We start from the raw sequence: 19,783 nt of genomic DNA on the forward strand, positions 1-19,783 counted from the left end.
TTCCTCCCGATGTTTTTCCCACTTCTTCTACAGTGTCGAAGGAGGACAAGGAGGAGGGGGAAGAAGGATGATGATAAGATGATAATCGCCATAATAATGATGGCGATTTTTTTACAGATATATTCCTGAAGAGACCCAATATCTGTGTCTGGTCCGTTATATGTTATTCGTGTCAGTATTGGTCAGGTGCTGGATGAGTGTTTGTGATCAATATGTTGGGTTCGGTAAGGTTATATATATGTCATGTGTTTTACAACTTCTGGCTTGTTCGATCTCTATGTTAATGGAATTTAATGTTACTCTACACTGTGTTAGCCAATGTTCCGGTAATCTGCAGCGCATTTCTCCACAATGGTGACACTTCGTCTCTTCTGCTGTGTCAATATTGTGGAGAATTGCCTAGTAGAATACTGGAACATTCTCTTAACATAGTACAGCTACAAATCAAACGATTATAGTGGTGATGGTGCTAGTGATAATTATGATGTTAATAATAATGACGGTGATGGTGCTAGTGATAATAATAATGATGACTGAGATGATGATGATGATGGCGATAGTGATGATAACAATGATGATGGTGACGATGATTATATAATAAAAATAAGTCCAATAATAATTTACAAGTAGAAGTAAATACTTTTATCTATACTTTATAATATTACTTAATAATATTTCACTATATTATTTCTTGAATATATTTGTTTAGTTTTTCCAACATTGGTAGTTTGTGGTGAAAGTCGAGATTTTCTTGCAAGTTCTACATAAATTTGTCTTTGTTTGTATTTGTTTACATACGAACGCTTTTTGTCGGAGTTTGGCGATGAAAATAACAAGTTAATCCCAACCATCTGGAACCTTATTCACGGAGACAGACTACTGACGCCATATTATAGTGTTATGTGGGGAGATATGATTGACAGTTAAAACAGGAGGGAAGATATGATTGACAGTTGAAGTACGAGGGAAGATATGATTGACAGTTGAAGAGGGAAGATATGAGTGACAGATGTAGCATGAGGGAAGATATGATTGACATGTAGCACGAAGGGAGATAAGATTGGTAGTCGCAGCACGATGAGAGATACGATTGACAGGCGTAACACTTACCCAGAATGTATAGTTGGTGTTGGCTCGCAAGCCGTCTACATCAACACAGCGGTCATACCCTTCACTACATGCTGTTGTGCCAATGGGTGTCCAAGTCTTCCGTGATGCTTCCTTGTACATAAAACCAGTTATTACTCCATTTGATGGACATGGATCATTCCACAGAAGACGAACCTTATTTGATGACAAGGAGTTTACTGTAAAGTTTCTGACTTCAGGTGGTTCTGGAAAAATACGATTTAGATAATGCATTTTTGTAATAATTTTGTAAAATACACCGTCAAAATAATAGCCGGCAAATCTTAATAATAGGTCAAGTTTTCAAATATATTGCTTACTTTCGTCTGTAGTAGTAAAGTTAACGGTAGTCTTCACAGGCACCATCCTGCTAACATTATTGGTGATGGAGAGTGTCGCCACAAAGGTCATCCCACCCGTCAAATTCATAAACTCAGCAACACATTTTCCACCTGATATATTCGATAGTTTATGAAACTCCAGAGTTGTGTTCGAACACTGCAAGTAAGTTTCCAGACTAACATTAACATGTACATCTGGTCCATTGTATGTGTCACACCCGGTAAGGCCAGCTGTGCATGTTGTGGTGACGTTGTCAGTTTGCTTGCAGGAAAACATCTCCACACCAACACTTGGATCTGAAAATATAAAATGTGCCTAATTATTATATAAAATAATTTTGTTCACGATAGTTTGAAAATTGCAAATAATAAAAAGTATAAAATCTTAAAAAAAAAAAAGAAATCAGTTTCGTTTGGTAAGGTATTACCAGCTGAAGTAATGAGTTATGAACACAGTGAGGGTAAGGAACCAAATATGGAATACAGGTTATGAAGCAAGTGCTTGACAGTGATGATATACACTTATTGACATAATGAATCAGACAAATAATCAAATGTTTGTATATTTACAGTAATACCTAAAATATATATGATATCCACCCATCGCTTGTGGCCTTGCCACATAGTACCAATTACTCACCAACATCTGTACTAACAGAACCCACTGTACCTTCTTGTATATTGATATATACTTTAGTAAATATAATAAAGAGTTCATAAGAGTAGGACTCACTAGAGGAGAGTGTAACAGCCGTGGAGCAGGCCGCCTGGCTCGTCCCACCTCTGTTACTGCCTGTGACACACACTCCATACTCAGCATAACTCTCCAGACCTTCCAGTACAATACTGCTCCGATTAGTTGATGTACGTCGCTCCTCATCCATGACACGTTGTCCGTCCGGGCTGCCACAAGCCTTGTGTTGAAGTAACTATATAAAGAAAATACCATGTAATTGGTGAGAAATGATTACAAGAGATGAGGCCAGTAAAGTTGTTAAGGCAACGGTATAACTTATATGAAACTTTAAAAACAATTTAAGATTATTTACAATTTGATTACATGATTTTCATAATATTTAATGATTGACTTTAGAAGTTAACAAAAACTCCCATAAATGTAATCCATCACTTGACATCCACAGATATCTAAGTACCAATTGCTTAATTGTTTCTTTATTTGATGCATACTTCATCCTTCCTCATCACAACTGAAGAGTTCCAGCTTTCATGTGTGAAGAATAATTGGACCAGAGACCAGTGGTAAAACAGTGTATAGGAAAATCAGGTTAAAGACATTCATATTCTTACTCGACCATTCTGCAAATCTTGCGACAATACACACAAGAAGAACAGTAAGAGCTGCGTCTCCAGGTCACAGTGTTCACTTATAATGCAACAGTTATGTACATGACGGCTAGTAGGCGGGGCATTAAGAGCTAGACCTCACGTCACTGAAGTCACTGGTAGGTAAGAACTGATAGGTAGACACATCTTCCTTAACTAGTGTTAAGGTGCTCCTCGGGACAAGTTCTGCTATAGTAAGTCAAGTGTACACTTCCTCTAACAAAATACTGCCATTAATGGTTGTACCTTAGTAGTTATTGTGAGGAGTTAATAATCCATCTTTGCTTTCTTACACACTCATTCACAGTGTCTGCCTCACACATTCACTCACAGTGTCTGCCTCACACATTCACTCACAGTGTCTGCCTCACACACTGACAGTGTCTGCCTCACACACTGACAGTGTCTGCCTCACACACACACAGTGTCTGCCTCACACACACACAGTGTCTGCCTCACACACACACAGTGTCTGCCTCACTCACACACAGTGTCTGCCTCACACACTAACAGTGTCTGCCTCACACACTCACAGTGTTTGCCTCACACACTCATTCAGTGTGCCTCACACACTCACAGTGTCTGCTCACACACACACTCACAGTGTCTGCATATCCTCTATGCTTCCTCTTTTCCTCAACATCATTAAAAAGACTCTCTTGACCATTATTATTCTATTTTACCTATACTTTCAAAAACGACCAAACCATTTGGGCAGTGTTTGTTCTTACGACGCTACAAGTGCTGACTCTGCACCTGTCCGTGATATCATCACCAATATTGGCGCCACACATCCTCCTGACACCACACATGCACCTCAGAGTGAGCGTCACGACCCCACTCTACACCTGCTGTTAGTGGCAAGTGTGACTCTAGCAACTCCCCACACTGTAAGTGCATAATGTGTGCCCAGAGTGAATGCTGCTGCTGCTGCCTTATATGTAAACAAGGACATGGATCGAAAATTCAACACAGACTTACATTCTGGATATTTTAAACTCAGTAGGTAGAAGTATATATAAAACAAATACACAAAGTGCTCAGCTAGTCCAATGTTTAATAATAGAAATAGCGTATTTTATCATATTTAGTTGAACTCTGAGAAAAGTTGAGATAAAAGCAAACTGTTCACTTGCCCTATAGGTTATGTTAAAGTAATGTGCACGACTGGACCCGGGAGGAAGCGTCCAGGATACAGTGAGGGAACCCACACTACCCGCACCCACACTCACAGTGGCCATCGTGGGTGCTGCAGATTGAATAATGACAATAATATTAATACTATTAATAATAATAATAATAATAATAATAATAATAATAATAATACTAATGAGAAAATCAACTGGATCAATGAGGTGACCGGAGTCAGCGATCAAAGCACTGCCAGCCGCGCACCTCACCCCTGAACCACGACATGGTATACGTTATACAACCTGGGACTCCACCAAATTCACAGGCAGTCTGGAGGCTTCTACTGAAGCCTGCGAAGCCAGACCAAGTTTTACGCATATCAAGCCCCTTCAGGACAGCTAAACTGTAAAGTCTGTAAAGTTATTAGGTTTAGGTGAAACGACGGTCAACGAATAGAAATTGAAGTCAATTATTCGTTCTTCATATTTTGGAAATGATTTTAAAGTTTAAAAAATTCCTTGTTGTAAAATAGAGCGTTTGGAGTTAAACCAAATTTATGACAACGCAAATTTTGGACAATCCCGCCACAGTGGTGTCAGGGAGAAAGCTACATTTGCAAATTGAAATTGATAATAGCTTTCCTAAAGTCAAACAGGTTCTTATATAGACTACACAGCCTAGTCTATAGGCTGTATATATAGCAATATTATCCATAGAATGTGATGAAGTAAAAATATTAAACTTCACAAAGGTTTGAAAGAAGATTGCTGAACAGAAAACAAGAATTTTTTTTATATTTATTATTTTGTAGTACCATGATTTATGTCAAAATACATATATTCTCTATATTTTTAATGTCATATCATATATTACTGACGTCTAAATTTAAATAATCTTTAGTTCAGAACCCGCTAAAAGCGTCCAAAAATAATCCCAAAATTGATGAGGCTTTCCGGAGCCTAGTCATGACAAAGATATCAAAACAATGTTTGTAAGACATTTGAATTGATCATGGAGACATGTGATAGCCATACCGTTGAGATATTACAACGATGTTATAAGACACTAAAGGGGATCATTAAGACTGGTATAGTATATAAATACAAATCTATAATTAAGATTGAAGGAGAATAAATATAAGACGTGACTACAGTGGTTTGTGTGATCACTTTACCCCTCCTCACTTTACCGTCAGTAAGTAGCAACTGGAGCAGCAAAAATGAGTGAAAAACTCAAATTAAAACATTCATCATTCAAGAAATTCCACAATAAAATTACCATTTGGAAGTGTAGAGAACGGCCCATATGATGCGGTTATCACTTGTGTGCCACTGTATCTGGCGGCGATGAAAACCTGATATCTTGTGTCCGGCGCCAGACCACTGAGGTGGTGAGACGGTTGTCTTGTGGTCTGAAGACTGAGTACTTCTGGAGTGGGGGTGGACGTCAGCTTCACCTCATACTGTATCCCACACCGCTCATGGTTCCCATTGTCTGTCTGTAATAGTTCACAGCTCATTACTGTACCATCCCCCCCCCATGTATTAGTCCGCAACACACTGCTATTACCCTCCCTCTGTAACAGTCCACAAAACATTACCCTCCCACTGTAACAGTCCACAACACATTACCCTGCCACTGTAACAGTCCACAACACATTACCCTGCCACTGTAACAGTCCACAACACATTACCCTGCCACTGTAACAGTCCACAACACATTACCCTCCCTCTGTAACAGTCCACAAAACATTACCCTGCCACTGTAACAGTCCACAACACATTACCCTCCCACTGTAACAGTCCACAACACATTACCCTGCCACTGTAACAGTCCACAACACATTACCCTCCCTCTGTAACAGTCCACAAAACATTACCCTGCCACTGTAACAGTCCACAACACATTACCCTGCCACTGTAACAGTCCACAACACATTACCCTCCCTCTGTAACAGTCCACAAAACATTACCCTGCCACTGTAACAGTCCACAACACATTACCCTGCCACTGTAACAGTCCACAACACATTACCCTGCCACTGTAACAGTCCACAACACATAACTATTACCCTCCCACTGTAACAGTCCACAACACATTACCCTCCCACTGTAACAGTCCACAACACATTACCCTCCCACTGTAACAGTCCACAACACATTACCCTCCCACTGTAACAGTCCACAACACATTACCCTGCCACTGTAACAGTCCACAACACATTACCCTGCCACTGTAACAGTCCACAACACATAACTATTACCCTCCCACTGTAACAGTCCACAACACATTACCCTCCCACTGTAACAGTCCACAACACATTACTATTACCCTCCCACTGTAACAGTCCACAACACATTACCCTCCCACTGTAACAGTCCACAACACATTACCCTCCCACTGTAACAGTCCACAACACATTACCCTCCCACTGTAACAGTCCACAACACATTACCCTCCCACTGTAACAGTCCACAACACATTACCCTCCCACTGTAACAGTCCACAACATTACTCTCCCACTGTAACAGTCCACAACACATTACCCTCCCACTGTAACAGTCCACAACATTACTCTCCCACTGTAACAGTCCACAACATTACTCTCCCACTGTAACAGTCCACAACACATTACCCTGCCACTGTAACAGTCCACAACACATAACTATTACCCTCCCACTGTAACAGTCCACAACACATTACCCTCCCACTGTAACAGTCCACAACACATTACCCTCCCACTGTAACAGTCCACAACACATTACCCTCCCACTGTAACAGTCCACAACACATTACCCTCCCACTGTAACAGTCCACAACACATTACCCTCCCTCTGTAACAGTCCACAACACATTACCCTCCCACTGTAACAGTCCACAACACATTACCCTCCCACTGTAACAGTCCACAACACATTACCCTCCCACTGTAACAGTCCACAACACATTACCCTCCCACTGTAACAGTCCACAACACATTACCCTCCCACTGTAACAGTCCACAACACATTACCCTCCCTCTGTAACAGTTCACAACACATTACCCTCCCACTGTAACAGTCCACAACACATTACCCTCCCTCTGTAACAGTTCACAACACATTACCCTCCCTCTGTAACAGTCCACAACACATTACCCTCCCACTGTAACAGTCCACAACACATTACCCTCCCACTGTAACAGTCCACAACACATTACCCTCCCTCTGTAACAGTCCACAACATTACCCTCCCACTGTAACAGTTCACAACACATCACCTTCCCACTGTAACAGTCCACAACACATTACCCTCCCACTGTAACAGTCCACAACATTACTCTCCCACTGTAACAGTCCACAACACATTACCCTCCCACTGTAACAGTCCACAACACATTACCCTCCCACTGTAACAGTCTACAACACATTACTATTACCCTCCCACTGTAACAGTACACAACACATTACCCTCCCACTGTAACAGTCCACAACACATTACTCTCCCTCTGTAACAGTCTACAACACATTACTATTACCCTCCCACTGTAACAGTCCACAACACATTACTCTCCCTCTGTAACAGTCTACAACACATTACTATTACCCTCCCACTGTAACAGTCCACAACACATTACCCTCCCACTGTAACAGTCTACAACACATTACTATTACCCTCCCACTGTAACAGTCCACAACACATTACCCTCCCACTGTAACAGTCTACAACACATTACTATTACCCTCCCACTGTAACAGTCCACAACACATTACCCTCCCTCTGTAACAGTCCAAAACACATTACCCTCCCACTGTAACAGTCCACAACACATTACCCTCCCACTGTAACAGTCCACAACACATTACTCTCACACTCTGCCAGACCCATAACATCCCCATGTCTTAAAGTACTGCTCGACAAGTAGTAACTTACCCAGGTGACAACAGCAGACTGGTTGGTGACGTTTAATACGCGAAGATTATCAAGTCTTGGAGCTGTAGGATAAACGCCCATCACTAATGTCATATAATGTTCGAGATATAATCCTATATTCTTTATGAATATCCCACCAAATTATTCTCAGTATTGTTCCAAGTGTAAAATGGATGAATTCCATCGTCACTATCATTAGAACAATATGATATAAGACAATACTAAAAGCCTTACCAGAACACAGAGTAACAAATGTGACATGGTGAACCCTCTTGTTGGTTGAGCCGTCTGCAGCGCCGCGTGAAGTATTGACCAACACCCTCAGCGTATACTGGTAACCTGGACTCAGGTGTTCTACCGTCACTGTGGAGAGAACATTGTTACAAGTGTTACCTAATGATTGTTGAACCATCTGTATTTCCTGTACCACCTGTAGCACCACCTGTACTCTCACCCTGTACTGGTAACTTGGACTGCCACCAGTACTGGTAACCTGGACTACCACCAGTACTGGTAACCTGGACTACCTCCAGTACTGGTAACCTGGACTACCACCAGTACTGGTAACCTGCACTACCACCAGTACTGGTAACCTGCACTACCACCAGTACTGGTAACCTGCACTACCACCAGTATTCTCTCAGTACTGGTAACCTGGACTACCACCAGTACTGGTAACCTGGACTACCACCAGTACTGGTAACCTGGACTACCACCAGTACTGGTAACCTGGACTACCACCAGTACTGGTAACCTGGACTACCACCAGTACTGGTAACCTGGACTACCACCAGTACTGGTAACATGGACTACCACCAGTACTGGTAACCTGGACTACCACCAGTACTGGTAACCTAGACTACCACCAGTACTGGTATCACCAGTACTCTCACCCCACACTAGTAACATGGACTATCACCAGTACTCTCACCCCACACTAGTAACATGGACTATCACCAGTACCCTCACCCCACACTAGTAACCTGGACTATCACCAGTACCCTCACCCCACACTAGTAACCTGGACTGTCACCAGTACTCTCACCCCACACTAGTAACCTGGACTATCACCAGTACCCTCACCCCACACTAGTAACCTGGACTACCACCAGTACTCTCACCCCACACTAGTAACCTGGACTATCACCAGTACCCTCACCCCACACTAGTAACCTGGACTATCACCAGTACTCTCACCCCACACTAGTAACCTGGACTACCACCAGTACTCTCACCCCACACTAGTAACCTGGACTATCACCAGTACCCTCACCCCACACTAGTAACCTGGACTATCACCAGTACTCTCACCCCACACTAGTAACCTGGACTATCACCAGTACCCTCACCCCACACTAGTAACCTGGACTATCACCAGTACTCTCACCCCACACTAGTAACCTGGACTACCACCAGTACCCTCACCCCACACTAGTAACCTGGACTATCACCAGTACTCTCACCCCACACTAGTAACCTGGACTATCACCAGTACCCTCACCCCACACTAGTAACATGGACTATCACCAGTACCCTCACCCCACACTAGTAACCTGGACTATCACCAGTACTCTCACCCCACACTAGTAACCTGGACTATCACCAGTACCCTCACCCCACACTAGTAACCTGGACTATCACCAGTACTCTCACCCCACACTAGTAACCTGGACTACCACCAGTACCCTCACCCCACACTAGTAACCTGGACTATCACCAGTACTCTCACCCCACACTAGTAACCTGGACTATCACCAGTACCCTCACCCCACACTAGTAACATGGACTATCACCAGTACCCTCACCCCACACTAGTAACCTGGACTATCACCAGTACCCTCACCCCACACTAGTAACCTGGACTGTCACCAGTACTCTCACCCCACACTAGTAACCTGGACTACCACCAGTACTCTCACCCCACACTAGTAACCTGGACTATCACCAGTACTCTCACCCCACTCTAGTAACCTGGACTATCACCAGTACCCTCACCCCACACTAGTAACCTGGACTACCACCAGTACCCTCACCCCACACTAGTAACATGGACTATCACCAGTACCCTCACCCCACACTAGTAACCTGGACTATCACCAGTACCCTCACCCCACACTAGTAACCTGGACTACCACCAGTACCCTCACCCCACACTAGTAACATGGACAATCACCAGTACTCTCACCCCACACTAGTAACCTGGACTATCACCAGTACCCTCACCCCACACTAGTAACCTGGACTATCACCAGTACCCTCACCCCACACTAGTAACCTGGACTACCACCAGTACTCTCACCCCACACTAGTAACATGGACAATCACCAGTACTCTCACCCCACACTAGTAACCTGGACTATCACCAGTACTCTCACCCCACAATAGTAACATGGACAATCACCATTACTCTCACCCCACACTAGTAACATGGACAATCACCAGTACTCTCACCCCACACTAGTAACCTGGACTATCACCAGTACTCTCACCCCACACTAGTAACATGGACAATCACCATTACTCTCACCCCACACTAGTAACATGGACAATCACCAGTACTCTCACCCCACACTAGTAACATGGACAATCACCAGTACTCTCACCCTCTACTGGATACCTGAATAACCAGGTTACCAACTTTTTTACCAAGACATGTCCATAACATTTCATAACTACTAGTACACCATCTTCCAATACTGCTCCTACAACACTACAGAATTCAGAGTTAATATATGTATAGTGAAGCATAATGTTATGAATAATCTTCTAACGCATAACAGTGTTTTCTCATTATAACGTATTCGCCATAATTTATTTAGTATTATTTATAAACTTTGTTCAAGTGTTTGAAGGAATATATAAAAATGGTCACAAATGTTAACGTTAGTGAGGTGTTCTTCAAACCCGCCAGGTAGAACAACAGAAGTACACTTACATCGCATCAGGCTTGGATACCCATGTGCATGGGAAATAGGCTTACAGGTTCCGGAAGACGAGAGGAAATGTCAAAACTGGAGAAATGCCCGACAGACCACTGGAACATTATTTAACACAGTGCACAGTTACAAACCCACTAAGATTTCAACTTAGATTCAACAGAGCAGAAGAAGTTGTTAAACACATATGGCAAAATCTTACTGAAGCGACCATACGAGTCATAAATACTTATACTCTGCCCAAGTAAAACAGAAACAAGCAACACTTAGTGGGCCAGCCAGAGGCTTAGGGCTCGCGCAGGAATATCCCTGAGAAAAAAAAAAACGCCAGAACTGTGGCAACGTTCCATGTTTCTCAATAAGACGCTAGAATTATCGTTGTAATAATCTCGGGCTGGAAGAGTAAGTGTAGGGATGATACAGTGGAACGCTGGAAAATATTTATCAAATATACCAGTGAACACGGTACTAGTCTTGATACTACGTACTTGTGGGCAATTACATAGTTCACTATACCTAGAGCCTGGCCTGACACAGTTGTGTGGCACAGACTTCAGCGTTGTCAAAGAGTATTACTCATACTCACAGTTCAATATACCTTTAGTCTGGCCTGACACAGAGCTGTGTGGCACAGACTTCACCGTGGTCCAAGTGTCGTCATCCTCCCTCCGGTACTGAAGCAGGTAACTCACAATACCAACCGCCTCCGACCCATCATCTTCCTCCCTCGTCCAGGTGGAGAAGTTCACAACAACTGAGGTGTTTGTTATGTCAGTGAGAGACGGAGGAGTCCGCAGGCGAGGCAGGTCCAGAGGCATCCCACCTGTCGGGGAGGCAATGTTCTAATACACACACTAAACACTTCACAACACAAGACAAAATACATTAACGTATATTATAAGAAATCAGATGTACAGTATTTCAAGGGTATTCAAGAAGTAATTAGCTGAAAATACTTGTCAGTAAAATGTCAACTTTTGTGGGAAAAGGAGAAAGGCTGTGAATTTCACAATCTCATAAATAAATAAAAATAATAAAAACCATACTGGTACAATGTGCTTCATTTTTGCAGCCACGAGTGCAGGATCCACTGACAGAGTCACAGTGGTTGTCCTTACAGTAGTCACAGTCGTGGGAGCAGCCAGCACCGTACCTTCCTGCTGGACACTCTGTGGACCCACACACAACACTAACATTATCAACAACACTGTGAAGACAAGGTTATCAACACGTCACAGTAGATGTCCTCACAGTAGTTACACAGGTTGTGGTGGCAGTAGTCACACAGGTTGTGGTGGCAGTAGTCACAGTGGTTGTGGTGGCAGTAGTCACAGTGGTTGTGGTGGCAGTAGTCACACAGATTGTGGTGGCAGTAGTCACACAGATTGTGGTGGCAGTAGTCACAGTGGTTGTGGTGGCAGTAGTCACAGTGGTTGTGGTGGCAGTAGTCACAGTGGTTGTGGTGGCAGTAGTCACAGTGGTTGTGGTGGCAGTAGTCACAGTGGTTGTGGTGGCAGTAGTCACAGTGGTTGTGGTGGCAGTAGTCACACTGGTTGTGGTGGCAGTAGTCACACAGGTTGTGGTGGCAGTAGACACAGTGGTTGTGGTGGTAGTAGTCACACAGGTTGTGGTGGCAGTAGTCACAGTGGTTGTGGTGGCAGTAGTCACAGTGGTTGTGGTGGCAGTAGTCACAGTGGTTGTGGTGGCAGTAGTCACAGTGGTTGTGATGGCAGTAGTCACAGTGGTTGTGGTGGCAGTAGTCACACAGATTGTGGTGGCAGTAGTCACACAGATTGTGGTGGCAGTAGTCACAGTGGTTGTGGTGGCAGTAGTCACAGTGGTTGTGGTGGCAGTAGTCACAGTGGTTGTGGTGGCAGTAGTCACAGTGGTTGTGGTGGCAGTAGTCACAGTGGTTGTGATGGCAGTAGTCACAGTGGTTGTGGTGGCAGTAGTCACAGTGGTTGTGGTGGCAGTAGTCACACAGGTTGTGGTGGCAGTAGTCACACAGGTTGTTGGGGCAGATATGAGAGGAGGAAAGTTTGGGAGAGAGGGAAGGAGAGGGAAATGTTAGGGTGGGAAAGGGGGAGAGGAAGGGGGAAGGAAAAAATATGAGTGAGGGGAGAGAGGGAGATTGGGAAAGAGGGGGCAGACAAGCTGTAGAGAAACAGGCGTAGCCGGGTAATGTATATACGAGAAACCTCGCGATGTCAATTAGTTAACTAATAGTTATTAACAGGAAATTATGAGTTAAGAGCTTCGATTCCTGCCGACAAATCTTAGTATTTTCTTCTTTACTACACACACTCGCACCCACATGAGACTGTATTTTACAATATAAAATAACATTTAAATATCTACCCAACAGTCTTGGTTAGTGTGTCCCGCTACCAATAAAGTTTGTGTGTTTTAAATAACCAACTCATTATAAACACTAGTGAGACTTTAAGAGAGGAATATTACCTTGGTCACAGAAGGGGCCGGTGTAGCCGGGAGCACAGGAGCAGCCATAGGGTTCAGGCAGACATATGGTCAACTTCTCACACTGACCCTCAGTTGCAGGACTGAAGCCAAGAGTGGTCTTCTGGCATGTAAACTGACACGAGCTCCCGAAGCTGCCCCGGGGACACGCTGTCAAAACATATACAATATACAAATACACCGGATACTGCGGTTTATAAGTATATACAGTATATAGCATTACATTAAGTGAAGAATGAACACATACCGGCTTTTGGTTAGTGTATGAATAAATGGTAATTTAGATAATGATGTAATAACAACTGGTTATGTAAGATATGAACTGTAAAACGTGTTAAGTTGCTTACCATGTTGGCAGGTGGGACCACTGTAGCCTGGAGCACAGACACAAGTGCCAGTCACAGCATGACATATGCCACCATTTTGACAGTCAGGGCACCAAGACTGGCACTGGGGTCCATAACGGTCACTCTCACACTCTGTAACAACACACCATAGACCTTAAGGTACACAGTCACCACACTGGGGACCATAACAGTCACTCTCACACACTGAAACAACACACCATACGCCTTAAGGTACAGTCACCACATTGTGGTCCATAACGGTCACTCACACACTGTAACAACACATCATAGACCTTAAGGTAGTCACCACACTGTGGTCCATAATGGTCACTCTCACACACTGTAACAACACACCATAGACCTTAAGGTAGTCACCACACTGTGGTCCATAATGGTCACTCTCACACACTGTAACAACACACCATAGACCTTAAGGTACAGTCACCACACTGTGGTCCATAATGGTCACTCTCACTCACTGTAACAACACATCATAGACCTTAAGGCAGTCACCACACTGTGGTCCATAACGGTCACTCTCACACACTGTAACAACACATCATAGACCTTAAGGTAGTCACCACACTGTGGTCCATAATGGTCACTCTCACACACTGTAACAACACACCACAGACCTTAAGGTACAGTCACCACACTGTGATCCATAATGGTCACTCTCACACACTGTAACAACACACCATAGACCTTAAGGTACAGTCACCACACTGTGGTCCATAATGGTCACTCTCACACACTGTAACAACACACCATAGACCTTAAGGTACAGTCACCACACTGTGATCCATAATGGTCACTCTCACACACTGAAACAACACATCATAGACCTTAAGGTAGTCACCACACTGTGGTCCATAATGGTCACTCTCACACACTGTAACAACACACCACAGACCTTAAGGTACAGTCACCACACTGTGGTCCATAATGGTCACTCTCACACACTGTAACAACACACCATAGACCTTAAGGTACAGTCACCACACTGTGGTCCATAATGGTCACTCTCACACACTGTAACAACACACCATAGACCTTAAGGTACAGTCACCACACTGTGATCCATAATGGTCACTCTCACACACTGTAACAACACATCATAGACCTTAAGGTAGTCACCACACTGTGGTCCATAATGGTCACTCTCACACACTGTAACAACACACCATAGACCTTAAGGTATAGTCACCACACTGTGGTCCATAACGGTCACTCTCACTCACTGTAACAACACATCATAGACCTTAAGGCAGTCACCACACTGTGGTCCATAACGGTCACTCTCACTCACTGTAACAACACATCATAGACCATAAGGTAGTCACCACACTGTGGTCCATAACGGTCACTCTCACACACTGTAACAACACATCATAGACCTTAAGGTAGTCACCACACTGTGGTCCATAATGGTCACTCTCACACACTGTAACAACACACCATAGACCTTAAGGTACAGTCACCACACTGTGGTCCATAACGGTCACTCTCACTCACTGTAACAACACACCATAGACCTTAAGGAACTCATTTAGTTTTTAGTGATCTATGGATTGCGCGTTTTTGCAGCCTATCTCTGTGTGTATATATATATATATATATATATATATATATATATATATATATATATATATATATATATATATATATATATATATATATATATATAAGCCTATACTTGCATAAACCACAAGTGAAGATTAATAATCTTTGGACAACACCCACCAGTGGGACTCGAACCCAGAAAGCACAACTACCTTCCAGTAGCTGGCATAACTAGTATGCTTTAACCCACTACACCATCAGACCTTACAAAAGAAGTAGATAGTTCGAGATATATATCCCAAACATCTCCACTTCCCGAAGGCACCAGATGAGTGTGGGGTCAGTCTGCATTTTCCATCAAGCCACTGTCAATGTGAGAGAACTCGTGTCCAGCTTATAAGCTGGACATTATAAGGTATTATAAGGTAGTTGTGCTTTCTGGGTTCGAGTCCCACTGGTGGGTGTTGTCCAAAGATTATTAATCTTCACTTGTGGTTTATGCAAGTATAGGCTTATAAGCTGGACACGAGTTCTCTCACATTGACAGTGGTTTGATGGAAAATGCAGACTGACCCCACACTCATCTGGTGCCTTCGGGAAGTGGAGATGTTTGGGATATATATTTCGAACTATCTACTTCATTTGTAGGGTCTGGTGTAGTGGGTTAAAGCATACTAGTTATGCCAGCTACTGGAAGGTAGTTGTGCTTTCTGGGTTCGAGTCCCACTGGTGGGTGTTGTCCAAAGATTATTAATCTTCACTTGTGGTTTATGCAAGTATAGGCTTATAAGCTGGACACGAGTTCTCTCACATTGACAGTGGCTTGATGGAAAATGCAGACTGACCCCACACTCATCTGGTGCCTTCGGGAAGTGGAGATGTTTGGGATATATATCTCGAACTATCTACTTCTTTTGTAAGGTCTGATGGTGTAGTGGGTTAAAGCATACTAGTTATGCCAGCTACTGGAAGGTAGTTGTGCTTTCTGGGTTCGAGTCCCACTGGTGGGTGTTGTCCAAAGATTATATATATATATATATATATATATATATATATATATATATATATATATATATATATATATATATATATATATATAGCTTAAACATCTTCGATTTTTTATACCTGCATTTGGGTGAGGTGATATGTTACAACAGTCTTGGATGAGGTGAAAACAAGCTTTCAACACAAGCCAGAACACGAAACAATGGGTATTGAAGGTAAGAATGGAAGTAATTGCAGAGGGCCTATTGGCCCATATTTCTTGATGCTTCTATATTGGAGCGGAGTCTTGAAGTGGGTAGAATATAGTTGTTCATTAATTGGCTGTTGATTGCTGGTGTTAACTTCTTGATGTGTAGTGCCTCGCAGAAGCCAAGCCGCCTACTATCGCTGTATCTATCGATGATTTCTGTGTTGTTTGCTAAGATTTCTCTGGTGATGGTTTGGTTGTGGGAAGAGATTATATGTTCCTTAATGGAGCCCTGTTGCTTATGCATCGTTAAACGCCTGGAAAGAGATGTTGTTGTCTTGCCTATATACTGAGTTTTTTTAGGCTTACAGTCCCCATGAGGGCATTTGAAGGCATAGATGACGTTGGTCTCTATTAAAGCGTTCTGCTTTGTGTCTGGAGAGTTTCTCATGAGTAGGCTGGCCGTTTTCTTGGTTTTATAGTAAATCGTCAGTTGTATCTTCTGATTTTTGTCTGTAGGGATAACGTTTCTATTAATAATATCTTTCAGGACCCTTTCCTCCGTTTTATGAGCTGTGGAAAAAAAGTTCCTGTAAAATAGTCTAATAGGGGGTATAGGTGTTGTGTTAGTTGTATCTTCAGAGGTTGCATGGCGTTTCACTTTCCTTCTTATGATGTCTTCCACGAAACCATTGGAGAAGCCGTTGTTGACTAGGCAACCTACCTTACCCTACAGAGTTCTTCGTCGACTTGCTTCCATTCTGAGCTGTGGCTGAGGGCACGGTCGACATAAGCGTTAACAACACTCCTCTTGTACCTGTCCGGGCAGTCACTGTTGGCATTCAGGCACATTCCTATGTTTGTTTCCTTAGTGTAGACTGCAGTGTGGAAAACTCCGCTCCTTTCCATGACTGTTACATCTAGAAAGGGCAGCTTCCCATCCTTCTCCATCTCGTAAGTGAAACGCAACACAGAATTCTGCTCAAATGCCTCCTTCAGCTCCTGCAGATGTCTGACATCAGGTACCTGTGTAAAAATGTCGTCAACATACCTGCAGTATATGGCCGGTTTCAAGTTCATGTCGACTAAGACTTTTTGCTCGATGGTACCCATGTAGAAGTTTGCAAACAGGACACCTAGGGGAGAACCCATGGCGACCCCATCTACTTGCTTATACATGTGTCCATCCGGGTTCAAGAAGGGTGCCTCTTTAGTACAAGCTTGGAGAAGTTTCCTTAGACTGTTTTCTGGTATGTCAAGAGGAGTACAGGCCGGATCACGGTACACTCTGTCGGCTATCATCCCGATTGTTTCATCCACAGGTACGTTGGTAAACAGAGATTCTACGTCCAACGAGGCTCTTATCCCTGTGGCCCGTGTTTCCCGCAGCAAGTCAACAAATTCCTTTGTAGACTTCAGGCTGAAGGTGCAAGGGACATAAGGAGTCAGCAAGCCGTTGAGTCGTTTCGCCAGTCTGTACGTGGGTGTGGGTATCTGGCTGATGATTGGCCGAAGTGGGTTTCCAGGCTTGTGTGTCTTGACATTTCCATACGCATATCCAGGTTTATATTCCCCAATAATCTTTGGCAGGTGGAGTCCAGATTTCTTGGCGTTCACAGTTTCGATCAATTTGTTGACCTTTGCTTTCAGTTCGGCTGTAGTGTCCTTCGTTACCCTTTGGAATTTAGTTTGGTCAGAGAGTATGAGGTTCATTTTCGCTAGATATTCGTCTTTTTTAAGAATGACGTATATTGGCTACTTGTCACCTCTCCTGACAACTATCTCCTTGTTCTCACGAAGGCTTTTAGCTGCCGCTTTCAGCTTGGGGGACAGTATGGTGCTTCTGTAATTGCCTCGATTCTTTCCTCCTTCCGCAATAAGTTCTGCTTGTAAGGTATCTTTGGTAGTGACCCTCTTTTGTGCTTCGAGGTCGAATATGTCGTCCAACAGAATCTCCAACTCCACTTTCCGGGCCATCTCACTCGGTCTGGACATAACGTGACAGTTTATGCCCAGATTTAGGAGAGTGACTTGGTCCTCAGTGAGGTTAATTCCTGCAAGGTTCAGGAAGCCATCTCTTGGTCGTGGAATTGCCATAGGTCCTTCATATAATGTTGTTAATTTCTTGATAATCCTTGATTCAGTGCTGAGGTGATGTTGGTCTGTGAGGATGTCGAGGTGTTGATCAATGCGAGTACGGAGACTTTCGTCGATGTTGCTATTTCTCCACTCGTTCGTAGCATGAAGTAGTTGCGTTTTGTTGTCTTTGATTTCATTCTCTGCCTTGTACATCTAATCACGAATCAGATCCTGGCGATATTTTATCGTGAAGGCTTGATTCCTTGCTGCTGGGTCGTGCGTTTTAATATTAGTATATTTTGGTAGCAATCTATATATATATATATATGTATATATATATATAGCAGCACATTATATATATATATATGTATATATATATATATATATATATATATATATATATATATATATATATATATATATATATATATATATATATATATATATATATATATTCTCTACGCGAGGTTTTTGTCCACGATGAGCTGGCCTTAGGACACCTGCGTTATCATTTGACAGATGTACCGCCCCAGTCAAACTCCCCACCTGATAATGTCCTCGGAGCGGATTTGGTAGCAGTCATATATATATATATATGTCGTACCTAGTAGCCAGAATGCACTTCTCTGCCTACTATGCAAGGCCCGATTTGCCTAATAAGCCAAGTTTTCATGAATTATTTGTTTTTCGACTACCTAACCTACCTAACCTAACCTAACCTAACTTTTTCGGCTACCTAACCAAACCTAACCTATGAAGATAGGTTAGGTTAGGTTAGGTAGGGTTGGTTAGGTTCGGTCATATATCTACGTTAATTTTAACTCCAATAAAAAAAAATTGACCTCATACATAATGAAATGGGTAGCTTTATCATTTCATAAGAAAAAAATTAGAAAAAATATATTAATTCAGGAAAACTTGGCTTATTAGGCAAATTGGGCCTTGAATAGTAGGCCAAAAAGTGAGTTCTGGCTACTAGGTACGACATATATATATATATATATACATATATAATATATATATATATAATATATATATATATTATATATATATTATATATTATATATATATAATATATATATATATTATATATATATATATATATATTATATATGTATATATATATATATATATATATATATATATATATATATATATATATATATATATATATATATATATATCACTATTTTAAAAATCATAGCGGCTCATAAAATTCATGTGGTGCCACGTTTTCTATTTGTAGATCCCTGGTTAGGTTAGGTTTGGGCAATTTAGTACATCAGTTTAGTGACATTGTGAACGCTAGAGAGGACGGACTGACCAACAACC

The 19,783-nt window shown here is 42.5% G+C and overlaps 1 protein-coding gene across 2 annotated transcripts in view; it reads right to left on the reverse strand.

Annotated features, from left to right (window-relative positions):
- The window catches only part of LOC123759116 (receptor-type tyrosine-protein phosphatase S), a 144,268-nt gene that overhangs the window by 52,324 nt on the left and 72,161 nt on the right, over positions 1 to 19,783 (reverse strand). Inside the window, exons 11-21 of one of the 2 annotated variants that reach the window (XM_069328995.1) lie at positions 13,618 to 13,749; positions 13,253 to 13,420; positions 11,839 to 11,961; positions 11,379 to 11,615; positions 8,091 to 8,219; positions 7,857 to 7,918; positions 5,223 to 5,442; positions 3,950 to 4,062; positions 2,203 to 2,398; positions 1,449 to 1,766; positions 1,111 to 1,334 (exon numbers count right to left, since the gene is read on the reverse strand). In XM_069328995.1, coding sequence (XP_069185096.1) covers positions 1,111 to 1,334; positions 1,449 to 1,766; positions 2,203 to 2,398; positions 3,950 to 4,062; positions 5,223 to 5,442; positions 7,857 to 7,918; positions 8,091 to 8,219; positions 11,379 to 11,615; positions 11,839 to 11,961; positions 13,253 to 13,420; positions 13,618 to 13,749 — 1,922 coding nt within the window. The remainder of the gene's footprint in view (positions 1 to 1,110; positions 1,335 to 1,448; positions 1,767 to 2,202; positions 2,399 to 3,949; positions 4,063 to 5,222; positions 5,443 to 7,856; positions 7,919 to 8,090; positions 8,220 to 11,378; positions 11,616 to 11,838; positions 11,962 to 13,252; positions 13,421 to 13,617; positions 13,750 to 19,783) is intronic. The other variant, XM_069328996.1, reaches the window with a different exon arrangement.

Source organism: Procambarus clarkii, chromosome 22 (assembly GCF_040958095.1).
Source record: "Procambarus clarkii isolate CNS0578487 chromosome 22, FALCON_Pclarkii_2.0, whole genome shotgun sequence".
In the NCBI taxonomy this organism is placed as follows: Eukaryota; Metazoa; Arthropoda; class Malacostraca; order Decapoda; family Cambaridae; genus Procambarus; species Procambarus clarkii.